This window comes from Peromyscus maniculatus, chromosome 4 (assembly GCF_049852395.1).
Source record: "Peromyscus maniculatus bairdii isolate BWxNUB_F1_BW_parent chromosome 4, HU_Pman_BW_mat_3.1, whole genome shotgun sequence".
NCBI lineage: Eukaryota > Metazoa > Chordata > Mammalia > Rodentia > Cricetidae > Peromyscus > Peromyscus maniculatus.
In genome coordinates this window covers 103,434,015-103,461,990 of record NC_134855.1, presented here as the reverse complement: position 1 = coordinate 103,461,990, position 27,976 = coordinate 103,434,015, and the positions used below count along the sequence as shown (strand labels likewise).

The 27,976-nt window shown below is 45.4% G+C and overlaps 1 protein-coding gene across 1 annotated transcript in view; it reads left to right on the top strand.

Moving 5' to 3' along the window:
• The window catches only part of Shc4 (SHC adaptor protein 4), a 99,835-nt gene that overhangs the window by 62,691 nt on the left and 9,168 nt on the right, over positions 1-27,976 (top strand). Inside the window, exons 6-10 of the mRNA XM_006994074.4 lie at positions 952-1,003; positions 13,828-13,948; positions 15,799-15,967; positions 19,182-19,242; positions 22,361-22,531. Coding sequence (XP_006994136.2) covers positions 952-1,003; positions 13,828-13,948; positions 15,799-15,967; positions 19,182-19,242; positions 22,361-22,531 — 574 coding nt within the window. The remainder of the gene's footprint in view (positions 1-951; positions 1,004-13,827; positions 13,949-15,798; positions 15,968-19,181; positions 19,243-22,360; positions 22,532-27,976) is intronic.

The following is a 27,976-nucleotide window of genomic DNA, read 5'->3' as shown; positions in this document are numbered from 1 at the left end:
GATTCATTGTGGTTGTTAAGTGGCGATCCTGAAGGGCATTACCAACATGGCTTTTACTTCCTCCCGGTAGACTGTACGTTCCCTCTAGAGACCTACTTTAAACTCCGAAATGGCATTTTAGGTATTTTTCCCTCCGAGAATTAAGATAATGAAAGCATATTTAATTATTAAGATCTTACCATTCATCAGCTTACTGTTTTCAATAAAAGCTGGAAATTCCAAGCACCCTTTTGCTTGTTTTCATGAAGTCAGCAACATATCTCTTTTTGAACTTGTTATTCCTAGGTTCTCTACTTGAAAACCATTTGCCCCCTCTATTGATGAAATAATTTGTATTTTTGCAGTACTATTCTGGAAGCTAGCTTGCATCACACACATGCAAGCGAGCAACCAAAGAAAGGTCTCTGATCCACTCATTTTCTGATACACATGAGTCAGTCTGGATGCTACATCCCAGCTGCCGCTAGCTGCATGGCTGTACAGTTTCGTGCACATTTCAACCCAGCTCGGGGAGGCAGCTCCTAGACAGTTTTAAAGAACTTCTCAGTTGTGCTCTCTTTTATTTTTAATGATACAATCTGCCTCTGAATTTTCAGTCTTCACACCCTCCCCATGAGGACCAGAAAATGCAGATTTAATTGTTAAACTCTACAGAGTATATCACAGACCCCTTTTGAGGTCGCCTAAGACTATTGAAAAACACAGATAGGATGATTCACAACAGCAGCAAAATTACAGTTATGAAGCAGCAATGAAAATAATTTTATGGTTGGGGGTCACCACAACCTGAGGCACTGTATTAAAGGGCCACAGCATTAGGAAGGGTGAGCACCACTGCCTTAAAGAAAGCTATGACTAAGTGTTTGCCTCAGTGCTGGGCCCTAAGGAAGTTTTGTCTGCCAGTGGTTACAGTTCATTACTTTTAAATGCAATTGTTTCTCTTTTTAATAGGATACCACAGACTATGTTGCCTATGTAGCTAAAGATCCAGTCAACCAACGAGGTATGGAAAAGTAACTTCCAGTTTTTCATTAAGAACTATTAAGTGTCAACTGTAAAAGCCAATGGTTTATCTCTAATGCACACAGTAATGAATGTCACAGAGTAATGGTATACCGTCACTATAGTGTGATATTGAAGGAGTCTAAGAAAACTGTAAATTTGAATTGGAAATGAATAATCCTACCAGCAGAGAAAGTTGGAAAAATTCACAGGCAGTATTTAAAGCTCAATCACTTGAAAGATTCACAAACTAAAAAGCTTATGTATTTACATACTCAGAAAAGAAGCTTTTTGTTATGGTAGCAGGGCTCCCATATCCCTGGATGATAAAGAAATTGCTCATGAAACTCAATGAAGCATTGGTGTGTGTGTGTGTGTGTGTGTGTGTGTGTGTGTGTGTGTGTGTGTGTGTGTCCCTATGCACTTGCTGCTGAAGAGCCTGGAATGTTACTTTGAATTAGAGTATGGCTTCTTTTTTGAGAGAAGCCTGGTTTTGAACTCACCATGTGGCTAAGGGTAACTTTGAACTTCTGATCCTCCTGCTTTCACCTCCTGAGTGAGATTATAGGCATGCATTATCATGCCCAGCTTTCTGCAGTGCTGGGGCTAGAACTTGGGGGTTGGTGGGTGCTAGGCAAGTCCTACTCTCCTTTAGGTCTCAACTCCAATGTTTCTTTTGAGGCCTTCGACTGACAGCATCTCCTGCCTCTAGTCACGTGCTCCCGACCCCTACCATGACACTGTGTTTCTCTTCCTATGAACAAGCCACAGTTCATTACTTGCTTTCCTCACATACTTGTTGAATGTTTCATGTCTTCTTTCTATCAGGCTGAGATCTCCACAGAGACAGGGACCTATCTCTCTCACTGTTGTTTCTCAGACACTCTTCACAATGGCTCACAGAAACTGTGATTTGAATGACTTAGTGGAAGAATTAAGTGAATGTCTCATCCCAAGGTATAAGAAGGATGCCGAAGAAATGCATCTCCTGGCCATGCTTTGCGTTAAAGGCCTGGGGTTCCTCAGAAAATTGGACCTCTCTGGACAGATGTGGTTAATCCTGTTTCTCATCCTTAACCTGGGACATCCAGACTCTTCTTAGAGATGGGTTTAGGCCAGTTTCCCTTAAGTAGAAACTGTGAGTTGGAGACTATTTCCCCAATAGTGATGGGATTTGCCCCCAAGTAACTGATTAAATTACCATGGAGTGATATTTGGGAACTGAAAGATGGACATGTCCATGGCATATTGGGAAGCATGTTGCAGAGTGCATATGGATGAAGGAAAACGCTCTACCAGGGCAGATAGGAAAGAGCTAATAATAAGTCTTGATCCCATGAGTAGATGGATAGAGGTGCTGTTTGAAAGCAGAGGTCTAGAAAGACTGATCTGGCAGGCTGTAGTAGGTGCATTTAGGGAGAAACTTGAAGCCATGGAAGCAGTATGATTGTCAGAGTGAAATTTTGAGAAGCAGCCATTGGCACAGAGCTTGGCACAGAGTAGATGCCTGGGAATTGCTTGCCAAGAAGGACATAGTCCTGAGGAGGTAGAAAGAGCAGGTGACAGACACTCCAGTCCATTGACCCTGAGTCGCTCTGAGCAGCATCATGTTGAGTGGATGATGGCCAGAGAAGAGTCAGGAAATGAAGGAGCAGAGCACAGGAAAAGCTTCCAGCAAAGAGCCACTGACTAACTGCTTGTTGTACTTGGGAAGTCCTCCGAATAACATTTGTTTCTTACCACAGAAAGTACAGATGAGGAAGGAGGATCACTGCCCAGATGAGATCAGACTGAGCTATGTATGCACTGTGCTCCAGGCCAGTCTGAGACCCTGATACCCCGTTAAAAAGAGGATAAAGAACAGCATCTGGAATCCAGATGTGGATTCACTTTGGCATCTCTCACTGTCTTAGTTTGTTTTCTGTCGCTGTGATCAAGTACCCTACCAGAGCAACTTAAGGGAGAAAGGGTTTATTCCAGCTCACTGTTTAAGGGTAGCTGTCAAGGCAAGGAATTCAAGGTACCATGAGCCTCAAACACCAAATCATGTCACATCCATCATCAGGAAGCAGTGAAAGGCGAACACATGCTTGCTGCTCAGTTCCCTGTCTCTCTATATACCGTCCAGGATCCCAGCCTGGGAATGGCACCACCCATAGTGGGTGGATCTTCCCATCTCACTTACTACAATCAAAGTAATTCCTTACAGGATGCCCAGAAGCCACCTGCCAGGTGGTTCTGCATTTTGTCGAGTTGATAGCTGACACGAACATCAGAGTCAATGGCTATCTGCAGACACGTTGTTGCCTTTGATTTTGAGTCAACTATAGTGAGGGTTCAAAGTTCAGAGCTAGGTGATGAGGGTGAAGGCCATGTAATTGCAAATCGTTCTTCTTGATTAATTAAGTGGAACAAGCAGAAAACATTATGATACAGCGTGTTCGTGCAGGATGCTCCTTCGAGGCTGAGTGGCTCAGTAGAGCTGGGCTGCATGAAGGGAGCCCACAGCTAGTGGCATGCGGGCTTTAAGAAGGTATTTCTTGAGCATTGTTGACCGAGCTCATGGAGGGGTTTTCAGAAACAAACAGTACAGAGGGTTCAATTTTTTTCTTTATGTGTCAGCTTGTTATACAGGTAATAAGAACTAGGTGAAGTCAGAAAGACTGGGTGGAATAGTAATGTTTCCCCCATTCCAGTGTGTGAGATGATAGATTGATGCAAATCCTCAAGCCTCAGTGTGTTGGCCTGCATTTGTTTGTTTGTTGTATGTTCACATGCATGTGCCATGATGGGCAGTGGGGGTCAGAGGACAATTAGTGGGAGTCATTCTTCCCTTCTACCGTATGGGCCCAGGAATCGAACTCAGATCATCATACTCGGCAGCAGGTGCCTTTACCTGCTGAAACATCTTGCCAGATATTAGTTGTCTTTTAAATTTAGCTTCTGGTGTTTTGGGATAAATAACAGAAAACACCTAGAAAACATAATTTTGTTTTTCTTTTATCCTTTTATCTTCTTTCCTCAGGAAAACAGGCCAATCAAAACAGATAACTTAGAATCATAAGGTGATTTTCCTGGGTTTTAAAATTAGTTATTTCCCTATTCACCTGTTCCTCCCTTTCCAGTCCTATGTATCAGCAGAGAGAAGAACCACCACAGTTTTGAGTATACACACACACACACACACACACACACACACACACAGAGAGAGAGAGAGAGAGAGAGAGAGATTAATTTCATCCTAATGCACAAAGGGTGAGCTAGCTGATATGGAAGAAAAGTATGGCTGGCAGAGACTCTTCGTCTATTGAGAGGGACAAAGATAACCTGCAGGATGTGCTTGGGAGAGGAGAGGTATCAAGAGACTAGAAGCTTAGGGTCTGTGCTCAGGATCTGTGCAGGTGAAAACACAACGAGATAGCTGTGTGTGTGGCTGGTGAGGGCATCCACAAAGATAGGATTTCAGAGAAGGAAAAAAGAAAGAATGGAAGCCAGGGAGCCACAGCTAGAAAGACAGGACAGAGAAAGGAGAATGGAGGGTGCAGATAGGTCACCAGGTGCCAGCAAAGATTTTGAGCTTTATAAGAGGTATGATGTCTGGGCTGTGGAGGTGCACACCTTCAATCCCTGCACTCAGGAGGCAGAGGCAGGGGGATCTCTGTGAGTTCGAGGCCAGCCTGGTCTACAGTGTGAGTTCCAGGCCATTGTCCTGGAATTGTAGTTTGATGCTTCTTGCAGTTGTATCTGTATAGTGATACTGGAGAGCAGAGACACAGTCTGGAATTGTAGATTCCAATTCAGATAAGATCTCATTAGTTCTAGACAAGGTCGTTAGTGGTCCAGTGCCTCAAGGATGGAGGGACAGTTTGAACCAAATCTGTGAACTAATAGTATCTGATGAACCCTTATACAGAAGGGCTGATGAAGGAATGGGGTGCATGTTCCTGAGGAACTTGGGGAGATGTTGTATGCAGCCCAATAGCTCAGTGACTGGCTCCCAGTTGCTCCCTGCTGACTAGCATCATCCAGCATGAGCTGTTGGGAAGCTGCCCCTAAGGAGGTTGTGTAGCTAAAGTTTTCTTCAGTCCCGCCCAGCCCCACGGACCCTGCAGCCACTAATAAAATAATCACTCAGAAGCTTATATTAATTAAAGATGTATGGACTATTGGCTCAGGCTTCTTGCTATCTAGTTCTTATATCTTAAATTAACCCATTTCTATAAATCCATACTCTGCCACGTGGCTCATGGCTCACCAGTATCTTTACATCTTACTTCTCCTGGTGGCGGCTAGCAGTGTCTTTTCTCTCTGTCTGTCTCCTTCCTCTTCTCTAGTTAGAATGTCCTGCTTAGCCCTATTCTGCCTCACCATTGGCCAAACAGCTTTATTTATCAACCAATCGGAGCAACATATTTTCACAGCATACAAAAAGACATTCCCCCATCAGGAACACAAGAGTTACAGATGTCATATTTCATCTTTACATTTCTACTGTTGGGAAACGGCAAGTGTGGTTTAGAGAAGCAGTTCATTTTGAGTCTAGCTGACAAGAGCACAGATCCAAATATTCTGTAGAGCTGTTTGGCAATTTGCATCAAAAGTCTATTGCCCCAACTGACCTTTAAACCAGCAGTTTCATAGGATGTGCACAAATATCAAGCAATTAAAATCACTATTGTGTAATGTTTATATGTTAAAGCAAATATTATTCCAGTATTCACCTATCAAAAATTAAATCAGCCGGGTGATGGTGGCGCACGCCTTTAATCCTAGCTCTCAGGAGGCAGAGGCAGGCGGATCTCTGTGAGTTCAAGGCCAGCCTGGGCTACAGAATGAGGTCCAGGAAAGGCTTCAGAGCTACACAGAGAAACCCTGTCTCAAAATAAAAAACAACAAACAAACAAACAAACAAACAAAAAACCAAAAAAAAAAAAAAAGAAGAAGAAGAAGAAGAAAATGAAATCAATCCATAGCATGTATAACAAGGCAGTAATCCAAACTATTTTATAAGGATGAGTAACGACATGGGCCAAACGTCCACTATGCTATTGAGTGTGCAAAGCAGAACATGAGCACTCTGTATATTGTGACCCCAGGTGGTTTTTGAGGGGGACTTACACAGAAAACAACAAAACAAAAGACCTGTGTCAACCTGCTAATAGTGACTGTCCCTGAGATTTGGGGTGATTTCAACTTCCTTTTGGTGCCTTTTTATTTTCCACAATTCTTAAAATGAATATTTATTATATATTTTAAATGTCCCAACTCCTTGAATAAAAATAGTGGAATCAGAAAGGTGACATAAAATGATCCAGTAAGTTAGAGTTATTCTGAGAGAAGGACAGTTCTCCTGTCCAGGTGTTAGTAGGGACAGGGAACCCCTTTCATAGGCTCTTAGTTTAAAACAGACTCTGAAATTCAAAGACCATTTTATTAAAGCCTGAGAGAATAACCACAGGACAGACAGGCTGTAAATCCCGGCAGCTGCCTGGAAAAGGAGGTGGAGCAGATCAAGAGAGCCAGCCTTTGAATTCAGGTCAGCAATGGGAGTCTGCAAGCAGCTGTAGAAGTGGGATTATGGAGTCTTCACAGAACACAGTGAGAAAGCCCAGATATGCAAATATGTCTAAGATTTTGGTCGGTATCCAGTGAAGAGATAGAAAGTGGGGGAAAGGAAAGCTAAGCTTTTTAGGTAGAACTCAGAAAAGCAGAATGCTTAGCAATGACGATCTGCGAACATCTGCATGGAAGGAGAGACTTTGGGGGGCTACAAGCACATTATTTTTTGAGGAGTAATCATCCCTTCTATCTACTCAGCTTATCTCCCGCTTTCCTGAGGGTTCGTCTCCTGGCCAGGCAATCCATAAGCTCACCTGGATTCAGTAGTATACAATGCTCTAATCTTTGGGGTGTCTGGAAATGTCATGTGTCCTCCCAGAGCCAGATTCTGTTCCTCAGACCAGGAGGAAATACCTTTCCCCTCATGGGCCTCAATAAAGCCCTGATACCTCCACCTTTTCACCTGGTAAATGGGAGAAGGTGGGGCCCCAAACTGACCACGAGGTAGGCATCCGGCCTTATGGCCTCCAAGCCTACTAATACCCATCAAGTGCTTAATGCCAGGAGCAGGTCTTGAAGGATGGGAGATGGGGAGAGCCAGAGGCAGGGAAGAGAGAAATAGAGAGAGAAGAAGAGTGTACTGGCTGGGGTTGTGTGTCAACTTGACACAAGAGTCATCCGAGAGGAAGGAGCCTCAGTTGAGGAAATACCTCCAGGAGATCCAGCTGTAAGGCATTTTCTCAATTAGTGATCAGTGGGGAAGGGCCCATCCCATGGTGGGTAGTGCTATCCCCGGGCTGCTGGTCCTGGGTTTTATAAGAAAGCAGGCCGAGCAAGCCATGAGGAGCAAGCCAGCAAGCAGCACCCCTCCATGGCCTTTGCATCAGCTCCTGCCTCCAGGTTCCTGCCGTTTGAGTTCCTGCCCTGACTTCCTTCAACAACAAACAATAAGATGGAAGTGTGAGCCAAATTAACCCTTTTCTCTCCAGCTTGCATTTTGGTCACCACGTTTTGTCACAGCAATAGAAACCCTAGCTAAGACGAGGTGGACGAGAAGAGAGGAAAACAGGAAGAGGAAACAAGAGCCAGCTGCAGGGGCAGGCTTGGGAAAATGAGAACTTCTTAGCTGAGAGATCACCAACAGAGGAATCCAGAATGGAGAGGACAGGGGCTCTCAGAGAGTGGGGAAGTCAGAGGAGACCCGACTTGGGGAGAAGGGGAGGAAGTCGGATAAAATGGCCGACTTAGGAGGAATAGCCCCTTGTCCTGGAAAAGACATGGGGAGGGTCACCCACTGGGAGGTAGGGGCTGAAGGGAAGAGAGCACCATTCAGTCCAGCAGAGAGCAGACAGACGAGGCAGCCTTAGACAGGCAGGAGCTTGGGCAAGGGTGAGGAGGAAGTATTGCTGGCCGGAAGTGGAGGTGGGCACAGGAGAACAGACTTCCTGCTAATAATTCTCCATGTGCCGCCCCGGATACCTAGTTCAACTTTGACATCCAGATCAAGCTATTATCACATTTTCCTATCTTGGCTAGGGCCCTTTCATGAACTCTTCAGTTTATGAAAGGCCTTCTTTGTAGAGAAGGCAAGTTCCAGTCAAAATGTCAGTGGCAAGGCCAGCCTTCTCCTGTAGTGGCTGGGAGAAGTCCATGCTGTCCTCAGCTCTCCAAAGTTGTGGCAGGCTAAGGAGGTTTGTCTCAACTGAGTCTGAAAAGAGGCCCCCGTTTACCTGGACTAGTTGTGTATAGGAAAGCCATGGGCTGAATACTGAAGGAGAATTGTAAAACCAAAGCCCTCGCCAAAGAAAACCAACCTAAACGGACCCGCTAACTTACGTCTGTGGTTAGAAAGTACACAGGCCGTGAATCTACTGTTCACAGGTCTGTGAATCTACTGTTCTTTTGAGTCAGTTGCTTTGGAAGGCGTGTACTGCATTTGCATCCCACAGCACCATCTGGTGGATGATCTGAGCCACTGACCTATGGACTGTATCGTTTTCAAGATCTAATTCTAGACAAATGTTGGTCTTTATGAAAAATGAACACACGGCTAGCTGAGAGTGGTGGTGCACCCCTTTAATATCAGCACTCAGGAGTCAGAGGCAGGTGGATCTCTGTGAGTGGAGGCCAGCCTGGGCTACAGAGTGAGTTCCAGGACAACCAGGGGTGTGGAGTGAGATCCTAGAGGAGGTGTGTCACAGGGGTGGGCTTTGAGGTTTCAGAAGCTCACATTGTTCTCAGTTCTCCCTCTGCCTCATGCTGTGGATCAAGATGCAATCTCTCAGCTAACTGTATCATTGCCAAGCCTGCCTCCCTGCTGCCACACTCCTAGCCTTGAGGGTCACAGACTCATCCTCTGAGGAACTTAAAGAAACAAAACCTTTTTTGTTTGTTTATTGTTTGTTTGTTTTTTCGAGACAGGTTTTCTCTGTGTAACAGCCCTAACTGATGTGGACTCGCTCTGTGGACCAGGCTGGCCTCGAACTCACTGAGATCCGCCTGCCTCTGCCTCCTGAGTGCTGAGATCAAAGGTGTGCGCCACCACGGCTGGGCTCCTATGACTTTCTCTTACTGATATACATAGGCAGAACTGTGGGCTTGGCAAAGAAACCAGGTGCACTAATTCCAGGTGTGGACAGTAAAGCTCAGACTGCCACGGCTATTTTGATGTCACCAAGAGTCACTCTCTGCTTGGGAATATGGAACTTCTTATGTGTTCATCTTTCTTCCTTTGCCTGGTGGCTGCAGAGGGGGTGGATCCTGAGCAAGCATTCTAGCTTGGCATTTTTGTATATGATTCCAAGTCTACTCCTGTGCTGCTGGCCTGTGATCAAACTAAAAGAGACAGTTCACAGAGTAGCGCTGTCAGAATAGGGGTGTTTCCCAAGGGGAAGTTGGGTGTGGCACCCGTCCAGGGCCAGCCTGCCATCCAGTGCCATTTTCATGGACAGAGACAGGTGCCCTTGCTCCCCCCCCCCCCCGTTTTTCTTTTCTTTATTCTATTTAATCTTCTTAAAAAGTAATAGGCCTGCAACAGGGTTATCAAAGCAAAGCAGAAAATCATTTTGGAGAATCTGCCTACGGACAGACAAAACCCAAATCTCCAGGCATTCAAGTCAGAGAAGTTGGGAAAAACAAAACAAAACAAACAAACAAACAAACAAAAAACCCAGAGCATCTTAGAGTATGCTCAAGTGGCTAAGAATGTATCTTAGTTAAGTGAAGAGACACCATGACCACAGCAACTCTCATAAAGAAAACATTCAATTGTGGTGGCTCTCTTACAGTTTCAGAGGTTCAGTCCATCATCATGACAGGGAACATGGCAGCATGCAGACAGATGTAGTACTGCAGTAGCTGAAAGTCCTCCATCTTGCAGGCAACAGGAAATCAACTGACAGTCACAATGAGGGAAATCTGAGCAAAAGAGACCTTGAAGCCTGCGCCCACAGTGACAGACTTCCTCCAAGACCACACCCACTCCAACAAGACCACACCCACTCCAACAAGACCACACCCATCCTGACAAGACCACACCCACCCCAACAAGACCACACCTACTCCAATAAGACCACACCCATTCTGACAAAGACCACACCCACTCTGACAAGGCCACACCTCCTAATAGTGCCACTCCCTTTGGGGGCCACCCAAAACCACCACAGGATGGTAATTGGCTTTAATTCTTCCTGTGTGCTCCCCTTGCTCGTCCTGTTCCTTCGAGAGCTTAAGCTACTATGAACAAGAAAAGCCAGACTTTCTTTAAAGTAGGCAGATCGCCCACCCTATTGTCCTTGCAAGTGAGGACCTCACCATGGAGTAGTGTCATAATTACTTTTCTATTGCTGTGACAAACACCACAACTACAGCATCTTATGAAGGATTTATAGTTTCAGAGGGTGAGACCATGATCATCATGGTGGGAAGCGTGGCATCAAGCAGGCGGGCCTGGCACTGGAGCAGTAGCTGAGAGCTCAAATTTTCATCCACCAGCACATAACAGAGAGCACACTGGGATGGCAAGGGCTTTTGAAACCTCAAAGCCCACCCCCAGTGGGACACCTCCCCTAACAAGGCCGCACTTCCTAATCCTTCCCAAAGAGTTCCATCACCTCAGCACCAATCGTTAAAGCACACGGGCTTGCGGGGCCATTCTCACTCAGGCCACACCAGCAGCATGTCCAGGGTTACCCACATGATGGCGTGACTGGAATTGGAACTCGGCTCGAAATCTTTTTCCCAGAGAGAGCACTTCCAGTTTCTCCTCCTCTGCTTCTCTCAGCAGAAGCCAGTGTTGACTGTTTACTTATTTGTGCTGGAATCTCCTGCCTCTCTCTGTCTTCCTGAGTTTTACCTCTTGACATCTTCTCAACCGAAGGAAAAAAGTTACAATTGTTGGTTCTACTTTGGTATCACTCTCATTTTGATTTCTTTCTTTCTTTTTTTCTTTTTTTTTTTTGGTTTTTCGAGACAGGGTTTCTCTGTGTAGCTTTGCGCCTTTTCCTGGAACTCACTCTGTAACCCAGGCTGGCCTCGAACTCACAGAGATCCGCCTGCCTCTGCCTCCCAAGTGCTGGGATTAAAGGCTGTGAACACACCTCTAAGGGTACTTGGCACTTCTCAGTATATGAGACTACCTGCAGGGAGAGACTTTTCTTTCGTCAAGCAATCAAAGCAAATATCTATCACTCAGTTCTTACTTCAGTAAATTCCACAACTGTTTCTCACAACAGTGAGATTGATGTGATGAACCAAATATTCATTCAATAAATATTCTTAAAACCACTTCTATGTGTTTTTTACCCTGGCAAGCTCCAGTAGAGAAAAATATAGGGGCAATATAAAAATGACAGTCTCAAGAGAGACAAAACATTTTCTGTTTGTAGAGGTGATGTGAATTTAAAGATATTTTGAGTTTTCAAAAATTATAATTAGCTCCTGTCTGTTTCAGGATCTGAGAGCACATGCCTTCTGAAGGTGTTCAGAGACATAAATCTTTTCAATAAAGGTGTGGAAAGATAAATACGTGTTTTCTCTCAATTGTGGGTATCGAGATTTTCTACAGATACATAAAACCTTTACACATGTACACATACCCAAACACCTGTACCCCCCCCCCCCCCCCCCCCCCCCCCCCCCCCGCCCACATACACACAGGACATGAAGGCAAAGGGAGCCTGAGGGAAGGGATGAGACCTGGAGAGGAACAGAGAAAGGGAAGAGGAATGCATGACTATGGTCAAATTACATGATACACTTGAAAGACGTGATATGAAACCCAACACTACGCACAATGAATACACACTGCTAAAAACCCTGAAAGAGATTCGGATACAATGTACAAGTTAGTAAAATCATTCGTCCAAAAGTCAGGTTAATTCTGGAATGAGACTCTGGGAGATCCCTTGGGTGGTTGTCAAGCTGAAGAAACCCTGTTACAGAGCCTATTATCAGTCCCTGTCAGCCCTGAGGGTTCTGGCAGGGGTGTGGATGGCTTTCTACAGTCCCATAGCTGAGGTATCTCCCGAGACTCGGGCCCATAGCTGAGGTCTCTCTCGAGACAGACTCAGGCCACAGGTGAGAACTGTTAAGGTCTCACACAAGCAGGCCTCCCTCCTTCCTCAGATTCCCTTGTGATGAATTTGTTCCAGTGACAGAGTCACAATAAGGAACGTCCCAATGGTTTCCCCAGTGCTTCATCTAATTCCCTGTGTGCTCTCTTTGGCCTCCCCCGCCTTTCTGACTCTAAGAAAATAATAGCTCACTTAAAACAGCAACCACAGCCGGGCGGTGGTGGCGCACGCCTTTAATCCCAGCACTCGGGAGGCAGAGCCAGGCGGATCTCCGTGAGTTCAAGGCCAGCCTGGGCTACCAAGTGAGCTCCAGGAAAGGCGCAAAGCTACGCAGAGAAACCCTGTCTCGAAAAACCAAAAAAAAAAAAAAAAAAAAAACAGCAACCACAGTCTCACATATATTGAACTACTATTAAACTTACCTTCATGCCTCTATTCTTTAAAGTATCCAAATATCCTGCTTTGTTATCTTTTATTTCTCATAGGGTTTATTACTCCTGTCTTTGTTAACCTTCTTGTTATTATTGCTTCTGTCTATAAATTATCCCAAGTATTCTTCCTAGCCAACCTTAGAAAACTTCAGTCAATTAACTCTCCATATTGCAAGGCCCTAAGCATGGCACCATACTCTAACCAAGTCAAGAATGACATTCCAGCTGGGTACCATTGATGCAGTTTCAGCACCTGGGCATGGAGGCAAGGAAGATCAGGAGTTCTAGGTTAGCTACAGAGAGGTGGTAGCTAGCCTGGGCTACGTGAGACAAGAAGAAGGCAGTTGCATATGGCAACATAGTAGCAACCGATTTATTAATGGTGACATGCTGTTAACTGCCTCTACCTTGTTTATTTAACATGTGAAAATTAGCCTTAGTAGTTGCTTCTGTGAGAATACATCCAGTGAACCTGTCAGTGTCTGGCAATGACACTGTCACCAAATCCGGAATTTCAGTCTTACTGCAAAGTTCTTCGGAGGGGTTTCAGTGAGGCTCCCCATCTGCGTCCCTGGTTAACGGCAACAACGACAGGGCGAAGGGTGGGTGGAGGAAGGCCCTCCTCATCTGGGCCCTGACAGCCGCTCACTTAGGGGATAGGTTTGGCAATTCCTCTTTGCTCCTGACTTCTGTGATCTACCACACAACACGAGGCCTCAGACCCGTGTGACTGCTTCCGGTGTGACTGCTGCGCTTCTCCTCTCCTGCGCTGAGTTGAAGAGCTGGCACGTAACTGGTAGTACCATCATTCAGTCATGATGCGCCTCCAGGCCCGGAGGGATGGCTCAGTGGGTAAGGACACCTGCCACCAAGCCTGAGTTTGGTCCTGGGGACTCACATGGTGGAAGGAGTGAACAGACTTTCACAAGTTGTCCTCAGAGCTACACACACACACACACACACACACACACACACACACACACACACTAAATAAAAAAATTGTAAAAAAATTTTTTTAAGATAATCTTACTAAAATGTGAGCCCTAAATATCTGCCTTGAGACCAAAATTTCTAAGTTTTTAGATATGTAGATTGTATTTTTCTCCCTGATTCCCATGGAATATGAGGTTTGATTATGCCATTTTAGAGATGAGTTTGTAAGCCTGTTTTTTTTTTTTTTTAAATGTAACTACAAATTCGTGTTCTGGAGCTATCTTGACTTTGTATAACGTTCTCACGATACTTTTCGTGTCTCCCCACAGCATGCCACATCCTGGAATGTCACAGTGGAATGGCCCAAGATGTCATAAGCACCATAGGGCAGGCCTTTGAGCTCCGGTTCAAACAGTACTTGAAAAATCCTTCCTTGAACACTTGGGAAAGGTCAGTCACGAGTTCCATAATTATTTAACTTCCTTTATTTCTGAATATTTGAAACGTTACTATGATGGTGGGGCATAGGGGGGCATGCCTTTGATCTCCGCACTTGGGAGGCAGAGGCAGAGGCAGGTGCATCTCTGTGAGTCCAAGGTCAGCCTGGTCTACACAGCAAGTTCTAGGCCGGTCAAGGCTACATGGTGAGGCCCCATCTAAAAACAAAGCACCAAAACACTTACTATGATGTTTTGAAGTTCACCAATGAGATGAATATTTTTTTTCTTACAAGTAACAGTTTCAGTACAAAAATAAGAGCTGTTTACTTTTCTTCCACTCACATTTATTCAGACATTCTTCCGACACCAAAGTGGGAAGGAATCAACCGTGTTTCTCCAGGGTTACACAAAGCTACGGACCGCATGGAGTTCTAAATTAACAACCATTAACAAGCTCCTCTGATTTTCTTTAATCCTGGATCTCGTGCATATTGGTAAAAACCAAACCAAAACTGAAGAGTAAAACAGAAAGAATCAAAGATCTCGGCGGGAATCTGTTAGTTGCTGGTAGGCATTAGAACTGGCTATGTAGTCTGTGGGGTGAAGCAGATGTGACCCAAGAAGCTGGTGTCTGAGGCCATGAATGAAAGCTGATCATTTCAGGCCACCACCTGCCACCAAGTTCACACTCAAGACATTAAATCCTTGGGTATTTTTAAATGTACCCTTCCCCAAATTGTCATCCTGTGTATCAACAAGCATTGAGTCTGGAGATGCCTCTTTATGAGGTAGATCATCCAGGGCAACAGAGGAAAGGGTCACCCTTGATGCTAACTTTTACCCAGAATCCTACCCGGTCATGTGGATTGGTAGGTGAGCTCATTCTAAAGAGACTTGATTTGGCTTGGGAAGATGGCTCAGTGGGTAAAAGAGCTTGGCACTCAAGCCTGATGACCTGAGTTCTGATCCCAAGAGACCAAGTAAGAAGATGGCCCTGGGGCACCTGCCATCCTGGAACTCCTATGGTGAGATGGGAAGTGGAATCAGGAGAAGCTCGCCTGGAGTCCACAGTGAAGCAGCAGAAATAAGAACTGTTGCCCCAAAACAAGGATGAGGCAGAACTGACTTCCTACATGCATGCCACAGCACACACATGCCTGCACTCAATCACATCGCCCTTCACAGGCATGCAAAATCACAAGGAGATTTGATTTGACTTATTCTTTTTATAAGAAACTTTTGTTAATTCCAATTTGGAAGAAAAGCCTATTTGTTTTCTTTTAATCCTGTTTCAATTTTTAAAACAATTGCATGTTTATAGAATTCCCCCACTTGCCACATGTGACTCTAATAGTTCTTTATGAAAACCATACTTGTCTGGATTTGTGCAGACAAGATAGCTGCCACAGATCTCTTGTTCTATTTCATCTTAGTTTAGTGAACTAGGCTAGGCCCTGTACCCAAGGAACAATATATAGATTTTCTTTGACCAAAACATTTCCAAAATGAAGCAATTGGAGTGAGCCAGAGATACTCAAGAAGACTTTACATTTTTGTGATGCTGTGCTGAAACAGCCTTCCATCCAGGCAAGGCATCGTTCACTATCAATATTATTACCACTGGAGAGAAATGCAGAAGTCTCACCCTTGACACTCTTCGCTGGCTTCCTCCATTTGGATTATCTACAGACTTCTAAACAATTCAGCACAGCAGTCCAGATGTTTGACATTGCTTAATCACAACAATAAACTTAAAACTCAAATACATAGTTTCTCAGGATGATTTGCTTGGCTCTGATCTCTTTGTATCCCCTATAGCCTTTGAATCCCAACCCTGGGACTTCTTTTTTCCCCTCACAGCGAGGAGGTACACGTTGACAGCACATCTGAAGACAGAGATCATGACTATTACAACGCAATTCCAGGGAAGCAGCCACCTGCAGGCGGCATTTCAGATGTGCGGATCAAAGTTCAAGCTACAGATCAAATGGCTTACTGCCCTATCCGGTGTGAAAAGTTGTGCTATTTAGTAAGTGATGTTTTATTGTTACTGGTACCAGAGACATGCTTCTGTTCTTACCACTAGAGCCCTCGATTTGAGGATTTTTTAAAAAGTGAGTTTAGTGAAAGTACCATCTTCCTTAAAAGCAGGGTGATCTACAGTCTACACTGGATTGTTTTTACTCCCAATACCCTACCCACAGCTTCCGCAGATGATGTCATATCTGTCTTCACTAGGAAAACTAAAACCGTCCAATGCGCATCACTCTCATCTTTATCTTTCCGCATTCCCCAGTCTTCCCATGCTCCCGCGTCTCTTCCTGAGCCACTGTGTCCAAATATGACCCTCCCCTGTGCTGACGCTCCCTTCCCGCCAGCCCTGTGCTGTCTCCTCGTTCTGTCCAGTCTCTGTCTCAAAGTCACCCCATTGGTTCTCTCTCTTCTGCCTGTGGATAAGCTTTGGCCACTGCAACCCACCCAACACTGCCTCACCTCCTCTCACTCCCGCTTGTAAGGACCACCTTGCTCTCACACGGACACTGACTTTGAGACCCCCAACTCCGCCTGACAGCCTGATGTAAATGACTTACAATGGCCCCTACTGACTTACTTGCTAAATGGCCTTCTCCTGCATCTTTAAGGCTGGCACCTGTTGGATGCTGTTCCAAGAGTTCTCTTCTGTTGGCTTCCTAAACATCATTTTTCATCTTGGTTCTCCCTTATTGAATCTTTCATTTCTGCTCCCATGTCGTCTCTCTGTCTGACATTTTCACTGTAGTTGAAAGAATCCTGACAGTGAATGCTCACATGTGTAACATTTGTCATCCATGATCCATCTTGACATTTGCTTTTGCGTATTTGTTGTGTGTAGATATGTACACATATGTGTAATGGTATGTCTGTGAGCACACATGGAGGCCAGAGGCTGATGTCTAGCACTCTTCACTTGCTTGCTCAACGGATTCTCTCTCCCTTCTTCATGTGTTGGGATGGCTGGGAGCTGTCTGGTATTTACATGGGTGCTAGAGACCTGGACCACAGTCCTCAGGCTTCTCTGGAAAGCTTTCTATCCACAGAGCTACGCCTCCACCTTTTTCTGATGCTTTCAAAGGCAAGTTGAGTCTTTCCTTTTTCTATCATGTTTTCTTCCGTTTCCCCCTTGAAAACCCAGCCCTACTTGCCACCATGTAAGCATTTCCGTGGCTCCTCCTGGGCTTAGACCTTGCCTCTCGCCCGAGTATACATCTGTCCTCTACCTTTCCTACCGTTCAGCCCTTACCTCTCTCTTCAGCTCCAATACAAACTATGTAGCCCTGGCTTGAACTCATTGAAATCCACCTGCCTCTGCCTCATGAGTACAGGGGTTAAAGGCACACTCATGCCATACTCCATTCCCCTCGTCATGTTTATTCACGCTACTGTCCCTCTTCCTCTCATCAATAGACTTTGTCTTTTCTTACATTTTGGAGCCCATACCAACTTGTGTCCAGTATCCAGGCTTTCACCATGGGGATATCCTTTTTATCCACTCAGACTTCACTGAGCCTAATCAAGTTCTGGTCCTACTTGCCTAAATGATTCTGAAAGCCACATGCCTGTCACATGATTTCATGCCCTCAGATCATCTTACATGCTGTTGTCAGATAAGTCTTTAAGTCTATTCATTTATTTTAATTTTTAAAAATGTGTGTAATGTGTGTGTGTGTGGTGTGTGTGTGTGTGTACACATTCATGTGTGAGGGTATGTGCATGCTGCAGCATGCATGTAGAGGTCAAAGGACAATCTGAGGGTGAGTCCTTGTCTTCTACTTTGCTGAGACAGGGTGTCTTTTGTTTTGTTTGGCTTTATACCACAAGCTAGATGTTCTGGGAGGTTCTGGGCATTCACCCATCTCTGCCTCCCATTTTTCCACACATGCACTGGGATTACAGGGTTCTACTGCATAGGGCTTTACATGGACTCTGAGAATCCAAACTCCAGCCTTCACAACTTATACAGCATTGAGCCCTCACCTCTGTAGCCCCAGATAAACCTGTCTAAAGCATGCACACTGCACTTCTCCAAGGTATCCCCACATCTCCATTCAATTGGCGAAGAGCATACATGTGAAGATGAGGATTACTGAAGCCCTCTAATTGGCTGAGGCTTGCAAAAGTGACAAGTGAGTCTAGCAGAAACCTCAGTAGAGGAGGGTTCTAGTTTGTCATCTCAAAACAAGGCAGAGATGGGGACGGCTCAGTTTGTAAAGTGCTTGCAGTACAAGCATGGGGACCTGATCTTAACCCCCTGAACCCACATTAAAAGAGAAAGCCAGGCGAGGTGGCATGATAGTCCCCGTACTGCGGGGGGCAAGAGACAGTGAACTGGGGTTCTCCAGCTAGCCAGCGAGCCTGGCCTCATCAGTGAGGCCCCTGGTTCCAGTGAGAGACCGCATCTCAAAAAACCAAGTGGACAGCTCCCAAAGAAGGACACCCAAGATCGTCTTCTGTCTTCCATACTTATGTGAACACACACTCACAAACACATCCACAAACATCCACACCAATGAGTTAAACATCACTTTCTGGCTGAGACTTTGAGTGCTGGAATGTGACTTCTGGAGCAGAGGGACTCTCAAGACACAGGATGTTGTAGCTAGAGTTTTCCTGCTTTGCCCACAGTCAGGACAAATCTTTGTCACCCGCCAGTCCCACAGCCGCTCAGACCCAACCAAGTAAACACAGAGACTTATATTGCTTACAAACTGTATGGCCGTGGCAGGCTTCTTGCTAACTGTTCTTTTAGCTTAAATTAATCCATTTCCATAAATCTATACCTTGCCACGTGGCTGGTGGCTTACCGGCGTCTTCACATGCTGCTGGTCATGGCGGCGGCTGCAGTGTCTCTCTGCCTCAGCCTTCCGCTTCCCAGAATTCTCCTCTCCTTGTCCCACCTACTTCCTGCCTGGCCACTGGCCAATCAGTGTTTTATTTATTGACCAATCAGAGCAATTTGACATACAGACTGTCCCACAGCAGGATGTGGACAGCTCTTTTGACACCGCCCCCCCCATCAGATTCACCCCTGCAGCTAACTCCAAAAGGAAAACCATCAAGTACAAGATTCTCTGTTCCCAGCTTGTCAGACTTCTGTGCCAGAAAGGGAAGTGGCCTGCTATACTTTCTTGAGATCTCTCCTTTTCTTTGTGAGCTTTATGAATGTGTCCTCTTGATAAACATCCTGCAATCTGTTGTTTGTGCAGCCCGGGAACTCTAAATGCAGCGGTGTGTACGAGAACTGTATGGGACAGAGCGGGTCAATAGGTAAGTACAATGCCATTCCACCTGCCACTCCAGCTCCTTTTAAGTCATATGAATGTGTGGGCCCCTGCTCTTAAATGGCAGACATGAGACTAAGCATGCACTCTTTGGGCTGCGTGCTTCCCAGAGTAGCCAGAATGTCATCGTGTATCATTCAACAGCTTCGAGCTTCTCCCTTGATCTCATGTGATTCCCCAATCTGGGGGCTGCACCTCTGGGGTTTTGCACTGCTTTGACATCATGAAAACTCTCACTGGAAAGGGATGTCTTTTGTGCAAAGCTCAAGGAAGTTCCACTCCAAAGACTAGATGATGAATTAGTATGGAAACAGATGCCGATTCCACAGTGATTAAGATGTAACCTGTGTTCTGGTTTGGCAGAGGGAACCGGGGAGATGACTGAGATGTGAATGCATCAATAATCCCCCACCATAACCTTGCCCAGGAGCTCTGTGCTCATCACTGTGTGTGCTCACGGCTACAAGACAGACTTCCTGTTACACAAATACAAGGCTCAACTGTCATATTAGAAATATGTTTATAAAAGCAGTTGCACTGCCAGCTAGTGGCTTCATTCTTATTAACTGTCAGAACTATTTATTTATTTAGGAAGTTAAGTCTTGCAGGGTTAGGTGGGGAAGGAATTAGATAACTTTTAAGGACTCAGCAGACCGTTTATCACCTTTCATATCTATTTTTTCTAGTATAGCCTACTGACCATTTTTATACAATTGGAGACACGTGAAGGTCTTTTGTTTATAGTATATCTCTGATTAACACCATTCTACACGTTGTACCAAAAGATTTGTGAGCTAAGGCAGCATTTTAACCTTCTAAAAACATAGTTTCTTTTGATAGAAATTAAAATTCCATAGTGGTATTTGCCTTAAATCCCAGCACTCCAGAGTCAGAGGTAGCCAGAACTCTATGAGTTCAAGGCCAGCCTGGTATACATAGCAATTTTGGGCCAGCCAGGGTTACATAGTGAGACTGTAACCCTAAGTTAATTACTTCTTGGCTGGCTGAGATCAAATGTAAAACTCTAAACTAATTCTTAGTTATATGGCTGAAATATGAAACGAACTGACGATAAGTGCAAGTACCTCTGAAATCATGCTCTCTTGGAACCATAACTCCTCCTTTTCCTCCTCCTGGGAATTCCCAGCTAGATTTAGCAATGGGATGGACCTTGACCTCTCTGCAGTTCTCTCAGCACGCTCTCCCGTGCTGAAGTTGACTTGTTCTGTGTCTCACGTAGTCTGTATTTACTCAACAATCTCCTCAGTGATATGTATTGAGGCCTCTTGTATCATTGAAATATAAAAGTAGATGTACATCTCCATTTCAGCTCCTGATAATTTTGAGTATGGGAAGAATTAGAACTTGGGGCAGAAGCCTAACCTGGCCAGGTCATTGTTGTCTCTAAGCTCATAATGATGCTTAGAGAGAGCTTGCCCTACCGGTAGAAACACTGTCTCCAGGCCTTGACTGCTTGCAGTCACTTTTTATTTGTGAAATAAGTTTAAAGTAGGCACCCCAACCCTACCTCCACTTGACCAAGCAAGCAGTCATATGCCACAGAATGCACAAATACGATGCCCTGGTGGCCCCTCCCTCTGTAGAGACCAGATCCTCCTTGGGATTTCCTACATACAAAGTGTAACCCTGGCGAGATGACAGGAACAGCTGACAGACGGAAACAGGGAACGAGGAGCAGCATTAAGAGTGTAGTCGTACGGCTGGGCCTCTCTCTTCACCATCGTGTGAAGTCTGGTGTGAGCTTGTCTTGTTTGGACCACATCAAAGGGGTTGCGTGACTGGAGCAATAGAAGAAGAAATGCTGTTTTACAGTTAGGCAGTCAAGAGCTACGGCTTTGGGTGCAGGGAAACATCACTGCTGTGGGTACAACCTCATGCCGATCCTGGAGTATGTACAGCTGAAACTTATAAATGTGCTCATTTAAACAGAGACGCCAAAAAATTCACCCTGGCATCCTTAGGACACAACCATCTGGATGATGTGGAGTCCTTCATGCCATCAGATCAGGAAAGATTGTGCTAATACCCATGCATCCAATAACAGTCATGTGCCAGACCTGGGAAGGCTTGCAGCTGTGAGCAAGGCAGACATTACCCTTGCTTTTACAGAACATGCAGCCTCGATGCAGTACAGACCTTAACCAGTAACAGACACGAGAGAATTAATTGCTCCCATGGAATGGCCTTCCAAGCTTAAGTCCAAACTTCCAGGGAAGCAGAGTCGTCTAGTGTGGAGGGTAAGGGACAGCTCTACTGAAGAAAGGTTTGAATTGACCTTTGAGGTTTAAGTGGCCATCGTGCTGCTGAAGGCCAGTGTGACTCTGGCAGGGCCGTGCAAGTGAAGCCAGGTAGACAGAGGAGCCCAGCAAGTGTGGGAAGCAACAGAAGGTTTTTAAGTCTCTGAGAACTGTGATTGGATTTTCAGTCTTAAGAGAGCATTTGGCCACGGTGTGTAGACTGGGATGAAGTGGCTGAGAGGGGAGGAAGTGGCAGGAGGGTAGAGGCCATTCTACCAAACACAGCTAACCATCAGCAACTGGTGGGAGGCTGAGCTTGGCAAGAAAAACCTATGGGAGGAGAAAAGAGCTAGACTTTCTGTCCTTTCTGTACTCAAAGGCTGGAGAGACGGCTCAGTCCTTAAAAAAGGCTAGGCTCACAAGCAAAAATATAAGAACTTTACTCGATCCATTTATTGATTACTTTTAAGGTAATTTAGTGCCAAGGAAATAAGACTTTGTATTAAGTCTCAAGTCCTTAAAAGGGGGTTAGCGACCCATGTTCAGTTCAGTATGATAAATTTCCCCCCCTCCCAGACTATCACCCTGCGTTGGCGCTCGGCAGGTGCCTGTGTTCACTGGCCATTTCTTTCAGGGTTTCCTGTTACCCCGTGGCTGCTTCTGTCCGTGGTAAAGCTGCCAAACATGGCGGAGAGGCGCAGGGAGGCCAGACCTTGTTGGGGTCAGAGTTCAGTCCTTGTTTGGGGTGGGCATGTGTGTGATGCACAGCTTCCTGTTGCTCTTCAATTCCGGCATGATTTACATAGCAAAATCAGAATGCTCACTGCTCACTGCTCTCCTCTGCAGGGATCCCCCATGAGGGCGGGGCGCACAGTGACACTGCATCCGTGAAGAACTGTCGAGGGGATCTCTTTGATGACCCCTGCTATGTCAACACACAGGCTCTTCAGAGAAGCCCTGGCTCTGCTGGACATCAAAGCTCAACTCAGCCACAAGGGAGCCCGTGGCATCACGGAAGTAAGTGCCTTCCCACTGCCTGCATTATTCGTATCCCGGTGAACTGGTCACTACCAGTTACCATACGCTTGGCGTCTGAGCCCAGTAGCTCTCAATTCTCCTGCTTATGAAGGTCACATGTCCAATCGAGCTGTTGGCAGCACTGACTCCTCTCAGTGGCCTGAGCAATCTGCCTGGTGCCCCTGCCCCTGCGTCTGCGGCTGATTGGTAAATGTCAACAATGCTTGGCTTACAGGCACTCCAATCTCTGTATCGGCCTCACCTCTCTACTTCCTGTCTTTGCCCCTTATCTTTGCCCTACAGGACAAGTCACTGCATTTTGGGTGAGATGAGGTGGTTGTGAACGATCCTTACTTTGGTTATATCTGAAGAGACCCTTTTGCCAAATTAGACAGGTGATTAGGACTTGAACATATCTTTTGAGGGACCACTATGCATAGGCACAGTCTCTCATTTTAAAATCTATTGCCTTGGCTTCATCTTTGGGGAGTTAAAAAGATTTTTTTTTTAAGTTTTTAAATTACATTTATTTATTTATTTTTTGTGTGTTCACACACATGCACAAATACATACAAAGGCATTCAGGACAATCTTCAGGAGCGGGTTTTCTCTGTTCACCTTGTGGGTCTGGGTCTTGCCCTTGAGTGTGGATCTTGCAGGCATGTGCCTACCTGCTAATTCTTGACCTCAGCCCTTTGCTGTAGTTAATGACAATCAGATCTCTGTGGACATACTATGGATTTTAAGGATTTAGCACATGGTTTTTAAATAATTCTTCCCACATCTTCCTTTTCTTTTGAGTTTTTGATGTGTATTTTTAATCAAGGAAGGCTCTCAAAGCCAGGCAGTAATCCTGCATTTGTTTCTTTGCGAGAGAAACAACGTCCACTATTTCTGTCCTGTTTCGTGGCCATGTTAACTTTAACCCCATCACACCCCTGGATAAGGCATCTGTACAGCACTGAAATGAGGTGCTCTGTTCTCCAATCTTACACTTCAATTGTGGGTCAAACACAGTGAGGTGAGCAATCGTTTTTCTGCCAGCTTGCTTGGGATGGTGAAAGCTGAAGTAGAAACACAGATAAATAAAAGCTAAATAAGCCCAAAGCCTAAAATCTTTTGAAAAATAAACAACAATGTTTTTCACAAAGTACTGGGGTCAGCAGTGTGGTACTAAGCTTGGCTTGCTCCAAAGCTGAGGAAACAGCCCCTGAGGAGGGTCTGTGGCTGCCCAGGAAGCTTCCTCAGAGCTGCCCCAAATCAGCATTTCAGCTCGGGAGGCTGCGAGCTGAGACATTTCAAAATTTGGTTGGGCCTGGCCTTCAAGCAGAGCCTTAGATGAAGCGGCCCTCACTGTCAGCTGTGTGACAGGTAGTCTGTCTTTGGGCAGAGAAGCAAGGTCACTCTTCTCACACAGTCCAGCCAGGCTCATTCTCCGGAAGCAAGTACTAAAGTGGGGGTTGGTATTTCAGGTCTCAGGGCACCCGTGTCTGGATGCAAAGGAAGAGAATATGGCTGGGCAGAGGGAAGGCCGGACACAGCACAGGCTCCCAGACCCTGTAGTGTAGAACTGACTGGCTTATTTATTTCTACCTACTCGTTCAGGCATTGGTAGCCCAGGGCTGGGACTAGGCAGAACATCTCTCTCCCATGGCTGGTTCAAGGTGCCTTCGTGGGTCCTGATCTGTACTCACACAATGAGAGGAAAGACAAGCAGTGAGTGAATATTCCTTTCAGTGATGTGACCCAAAGTGGCAGACATCATTTCTTCTCAGTGGAAGACATCATTCATTTCTTCACTTGCCATTGTAGAACCCGGACACGTGGCCACCTCCCTGTAAGGGAAGCTAGAAGTTACTCTGTCTGGGTTCAGTAGTGAGGTGGCAGGGAGGACATTACCTGTCGACAACTAGCTCTCTCTGCCACCGTATACATTTCTACCTCTGAAACAGCCGAGTGATGCTCTATACAACATGTCACACAGCATCCCGTGGCTGTGCTGTCCTTATCACCCGCCAAACTGCCTTCCATCTCTGTACTCAAGCCCGAATGGTGGCATAGGTATACACCTGCCCTGAACACTCACATTCACAAAGGGACAGCACTCCCTGGGAGTCCTGATGGCGGCGACTCTGAAGATCGGAGCCAGAGACAGGCGCCACTTGCTGCCGCCCTGGCTCACTTCTGCGAGATGACTCTTGTCCTGCCGTCCCTGCTCTGCCTCCTGCCTTGTTCCTGCCACCATCCTCCACGTGTTCACCTGGACCCGATGCCAGCGTGCGTGCCTCTCTGGAGTCTTCAGCTCTTTCCAGCCTGTTTCACACTGCCGTGGGCATGAGAGTTTGAAGTTTGTCTCAGGAACCAAAACACAAAACAGGGAGGCATGTCAGTTCCTTGGTGAAGTCATTTCTTCAGAAACTTGGTACAGACTCTTCCTCTGATTGTTGCTTTATTGTCTTGTGGATCTCTGGTAATATATCCCCTCTGGAGCTGTTTTCTCATTACTTGAGTGGCCGGCCCTTTGTTAGGTTTATTGATTTTATCAATCTTGCTAAAGCAGCTGGCTTGTCTTGTTTTCTGTTTGATTAACTTCCGTTTTTTATCTCCACTGTGTTTCCAACATACACCTTTTGATTAGTTTTCCTTGTTTGGCTTGTACTGCATTTGCTTTTAGACTTTATAATTTATTACCTAGACCCTTTATACTTCCTATGAGATAGTGGATTTAGCTTAATTTTTTGTGAATCAGCTTTCCAAACACTGTTGATTAAAAACATTTTCTTTCATCTTACCACTCTGTTATATTAGGATCCTGTATATATACGTGTATTTCAGGGCTCCTCAGCACACTTTCTCTATTGGGCCAGTTCCCTATTCTATACTGCTGTATATACTACGTTGACATATCTTTGTAATTTCCTTCCTTCCTTCCTTCCTTCCTTCCTTCCTTCCTTCCTTCCTTCCTTCCTTCCTTCCTTCCTTCCTTTGATTTTTGAGACAGGGTTTCTCTGTGTAGCCTTGGCTGTCTTAGAACTAGCTCTGTAGACCAGGCTGGCCTTGAACTTACAGAGATCTGCCTACCTCTGTCTCCCAAGTGCTGGGATTAAAGCCGTGGCCACCATGCCTGAACTTGGGGTACTATCTTAACCTCTCATTTACACTTACATTTTTTTTTTGTCAGAATTTTCTAACCAATTTTCAGGCACTTGATGGAGGTGTATTCTTACTTTCAGCAACACAGGTAAATTCCATCATACAATCTTGTCTCAGTTCTCAGTATTTACAGGTTTACAGTTGAGAAGTGGCTTGCTCAGCATGATTTAGTCATACCCTCAAATCAATACTCAGGATGCCTTGGTTGTTGTGATTTGTGGACCTACGGAGAGCCACAAAGACTCTCCCTCTTTCTACGTACATGTTTCTGACTGACATCAGCAAGGGAAAGCTCTACCTCATTTTGGTTTTCACGCTCTAAGTGCCAAGTGTAGTGGTGTGCACACCTACAGTTTCAACACCTGGGAGGCCGAGCCAGAGATCACAGAGTTCAAGACCAAACTGGCTTGTGGGAGTCGGTCAGAGTCTAGCTCCGACCTGTTGAAGGGTTCTTGGGTGGAGGAGAGAGGAATGAGGAAATATTAGGTAGAAAGGTAAAAAGAGACGATAAGAAAGACAGAGACACAGGATGCTTCGGAAGGGCCCTGGGTCAATACCCAGTAACACAGAGATTTATTCAAAAGGGCTTTTTATAATATGCCAAGGGGAGAGGCAAAAGACCTCCTCCTTGCAAGATCAAAGCACAAAGTACACAAGTGTAGACCCTTCCAAACACCTGGTAACCACGCCCCTAGTTACCATATCATCCCATTATGCAGCCCTGCCGGGTAAAGCAAGCTCAGATTCTCTGACCTTGAGTAAATTCTCACTAGATCACCTCTGTGGGTCTCCACACTGGCTTACTTAGTGAGTTTGGGGACAGTCTGGACTACCCAGTCAAATTGTCTCACAAAATGAAGACAAAACAAACAAACAGAAACCTCAAGTGTCCTTTTGTGGTACATTTAATGCCAATTCCCCCGCCCCCCCTCCCACATTTTTTGTGCCATTTTTCTTGATGATTTCGCTGTTTAAAATCATCCTCAAGCACTGGTACTAAAGTGATGTGTAGTGTTTCTAAGTGAAAGAAAACTGTGAAGTGCCCTCATGAGAAAAGACAGGTTTATAAAAACATCAATCAAGTATGAATTATAGTGCCATGGCTGTGAGTTCAGTGTTAACAAAATATGCTACACCCAGTATCTTTAATCCAAAACTCACATCAAATAAGACTGTGGGTTAACTGAAGAGACTGTTGTGGCCTGAGGCTTGTTGGGAAGGAGACCCTGCGTTTCCTGTAGGAGTGATGGTTTGTTTTCATGAATTTAACATCACAGCAACTTTCTGAAGCATAATGACTACACATGGCCAGAACTGACCACACTCTCGGTCCTCTGCGACAGGACACGAGGCCATGTGCTGAGAGGACAATGGGGGAGTTTTAGAAAATAGAAAATTTCACCTCAAACTTGACAGTCTCCTCAAAGTTTGCGCCTTCCAGTTGTATCCTGAGTTACGGGACTCTCCTCACTTTTGCATGCATTTTATTAGACATTTTAAAAATTCAAAAGTAATGTAGATACTCACAGAATGCAAATGATAAAGAATGGGGGTAATTGAGAAATGAAAAACCCTCTTTCCAAGCCCCGATGGCTGTACCTAGCACTCCAGATCTCAACAGTTCCCTCTGATTACTCTCCATGCTGATGAATTACTAAGGACCTACTACTTACCCCTCTGCCCGTCTTTAAAAAATGAGCACTCCCCTCTGAACCCGCCCTTCTGTTTTAGAATAAGTGTGCTTGTGTGCTGCATACCATAAGCATGCAGTTCACTTAGCATCAGTTATCACACAGAACCAAGGTATTGAGTGACATGCCACAGCACTGAGCTGTGACAGTTGGTGATGAGACCATGGTTGACTTTTTCTTTGTTTTCGTTTCCCAAATTAAAACAAATGAACATATATAACTTTTCAAGTTAAAACGAATTGGAAAATCTATCACATAGTTTGCTTCTAACAGAATTTGATGCTAAGAGAACATTTGAAATTGCTCAGTGCGCTGTGTCTTGTCCTAATCTGGGAACCTGTGTTAGAAAACGCTGTCTGCATTCCCAGGCTGGCCCATGACTGTTGACTCTTTTCAAGATGATATAATGTCTGTTTTCTTCTGTTTTGTCCTCGTCCAAAAGCCGCTCATAATCTCAGAACAAGCCAAAAGCATGCATCACACTAAGCCGCCTGCACCCTCACAATGCATGCCTCACAATGCATAGCCTCACACTTGTGCGGAGCATGCCCCCGACATGATGCATGCCTGCATGCATCGCTCTGCACTCTGTGGCGCCCGT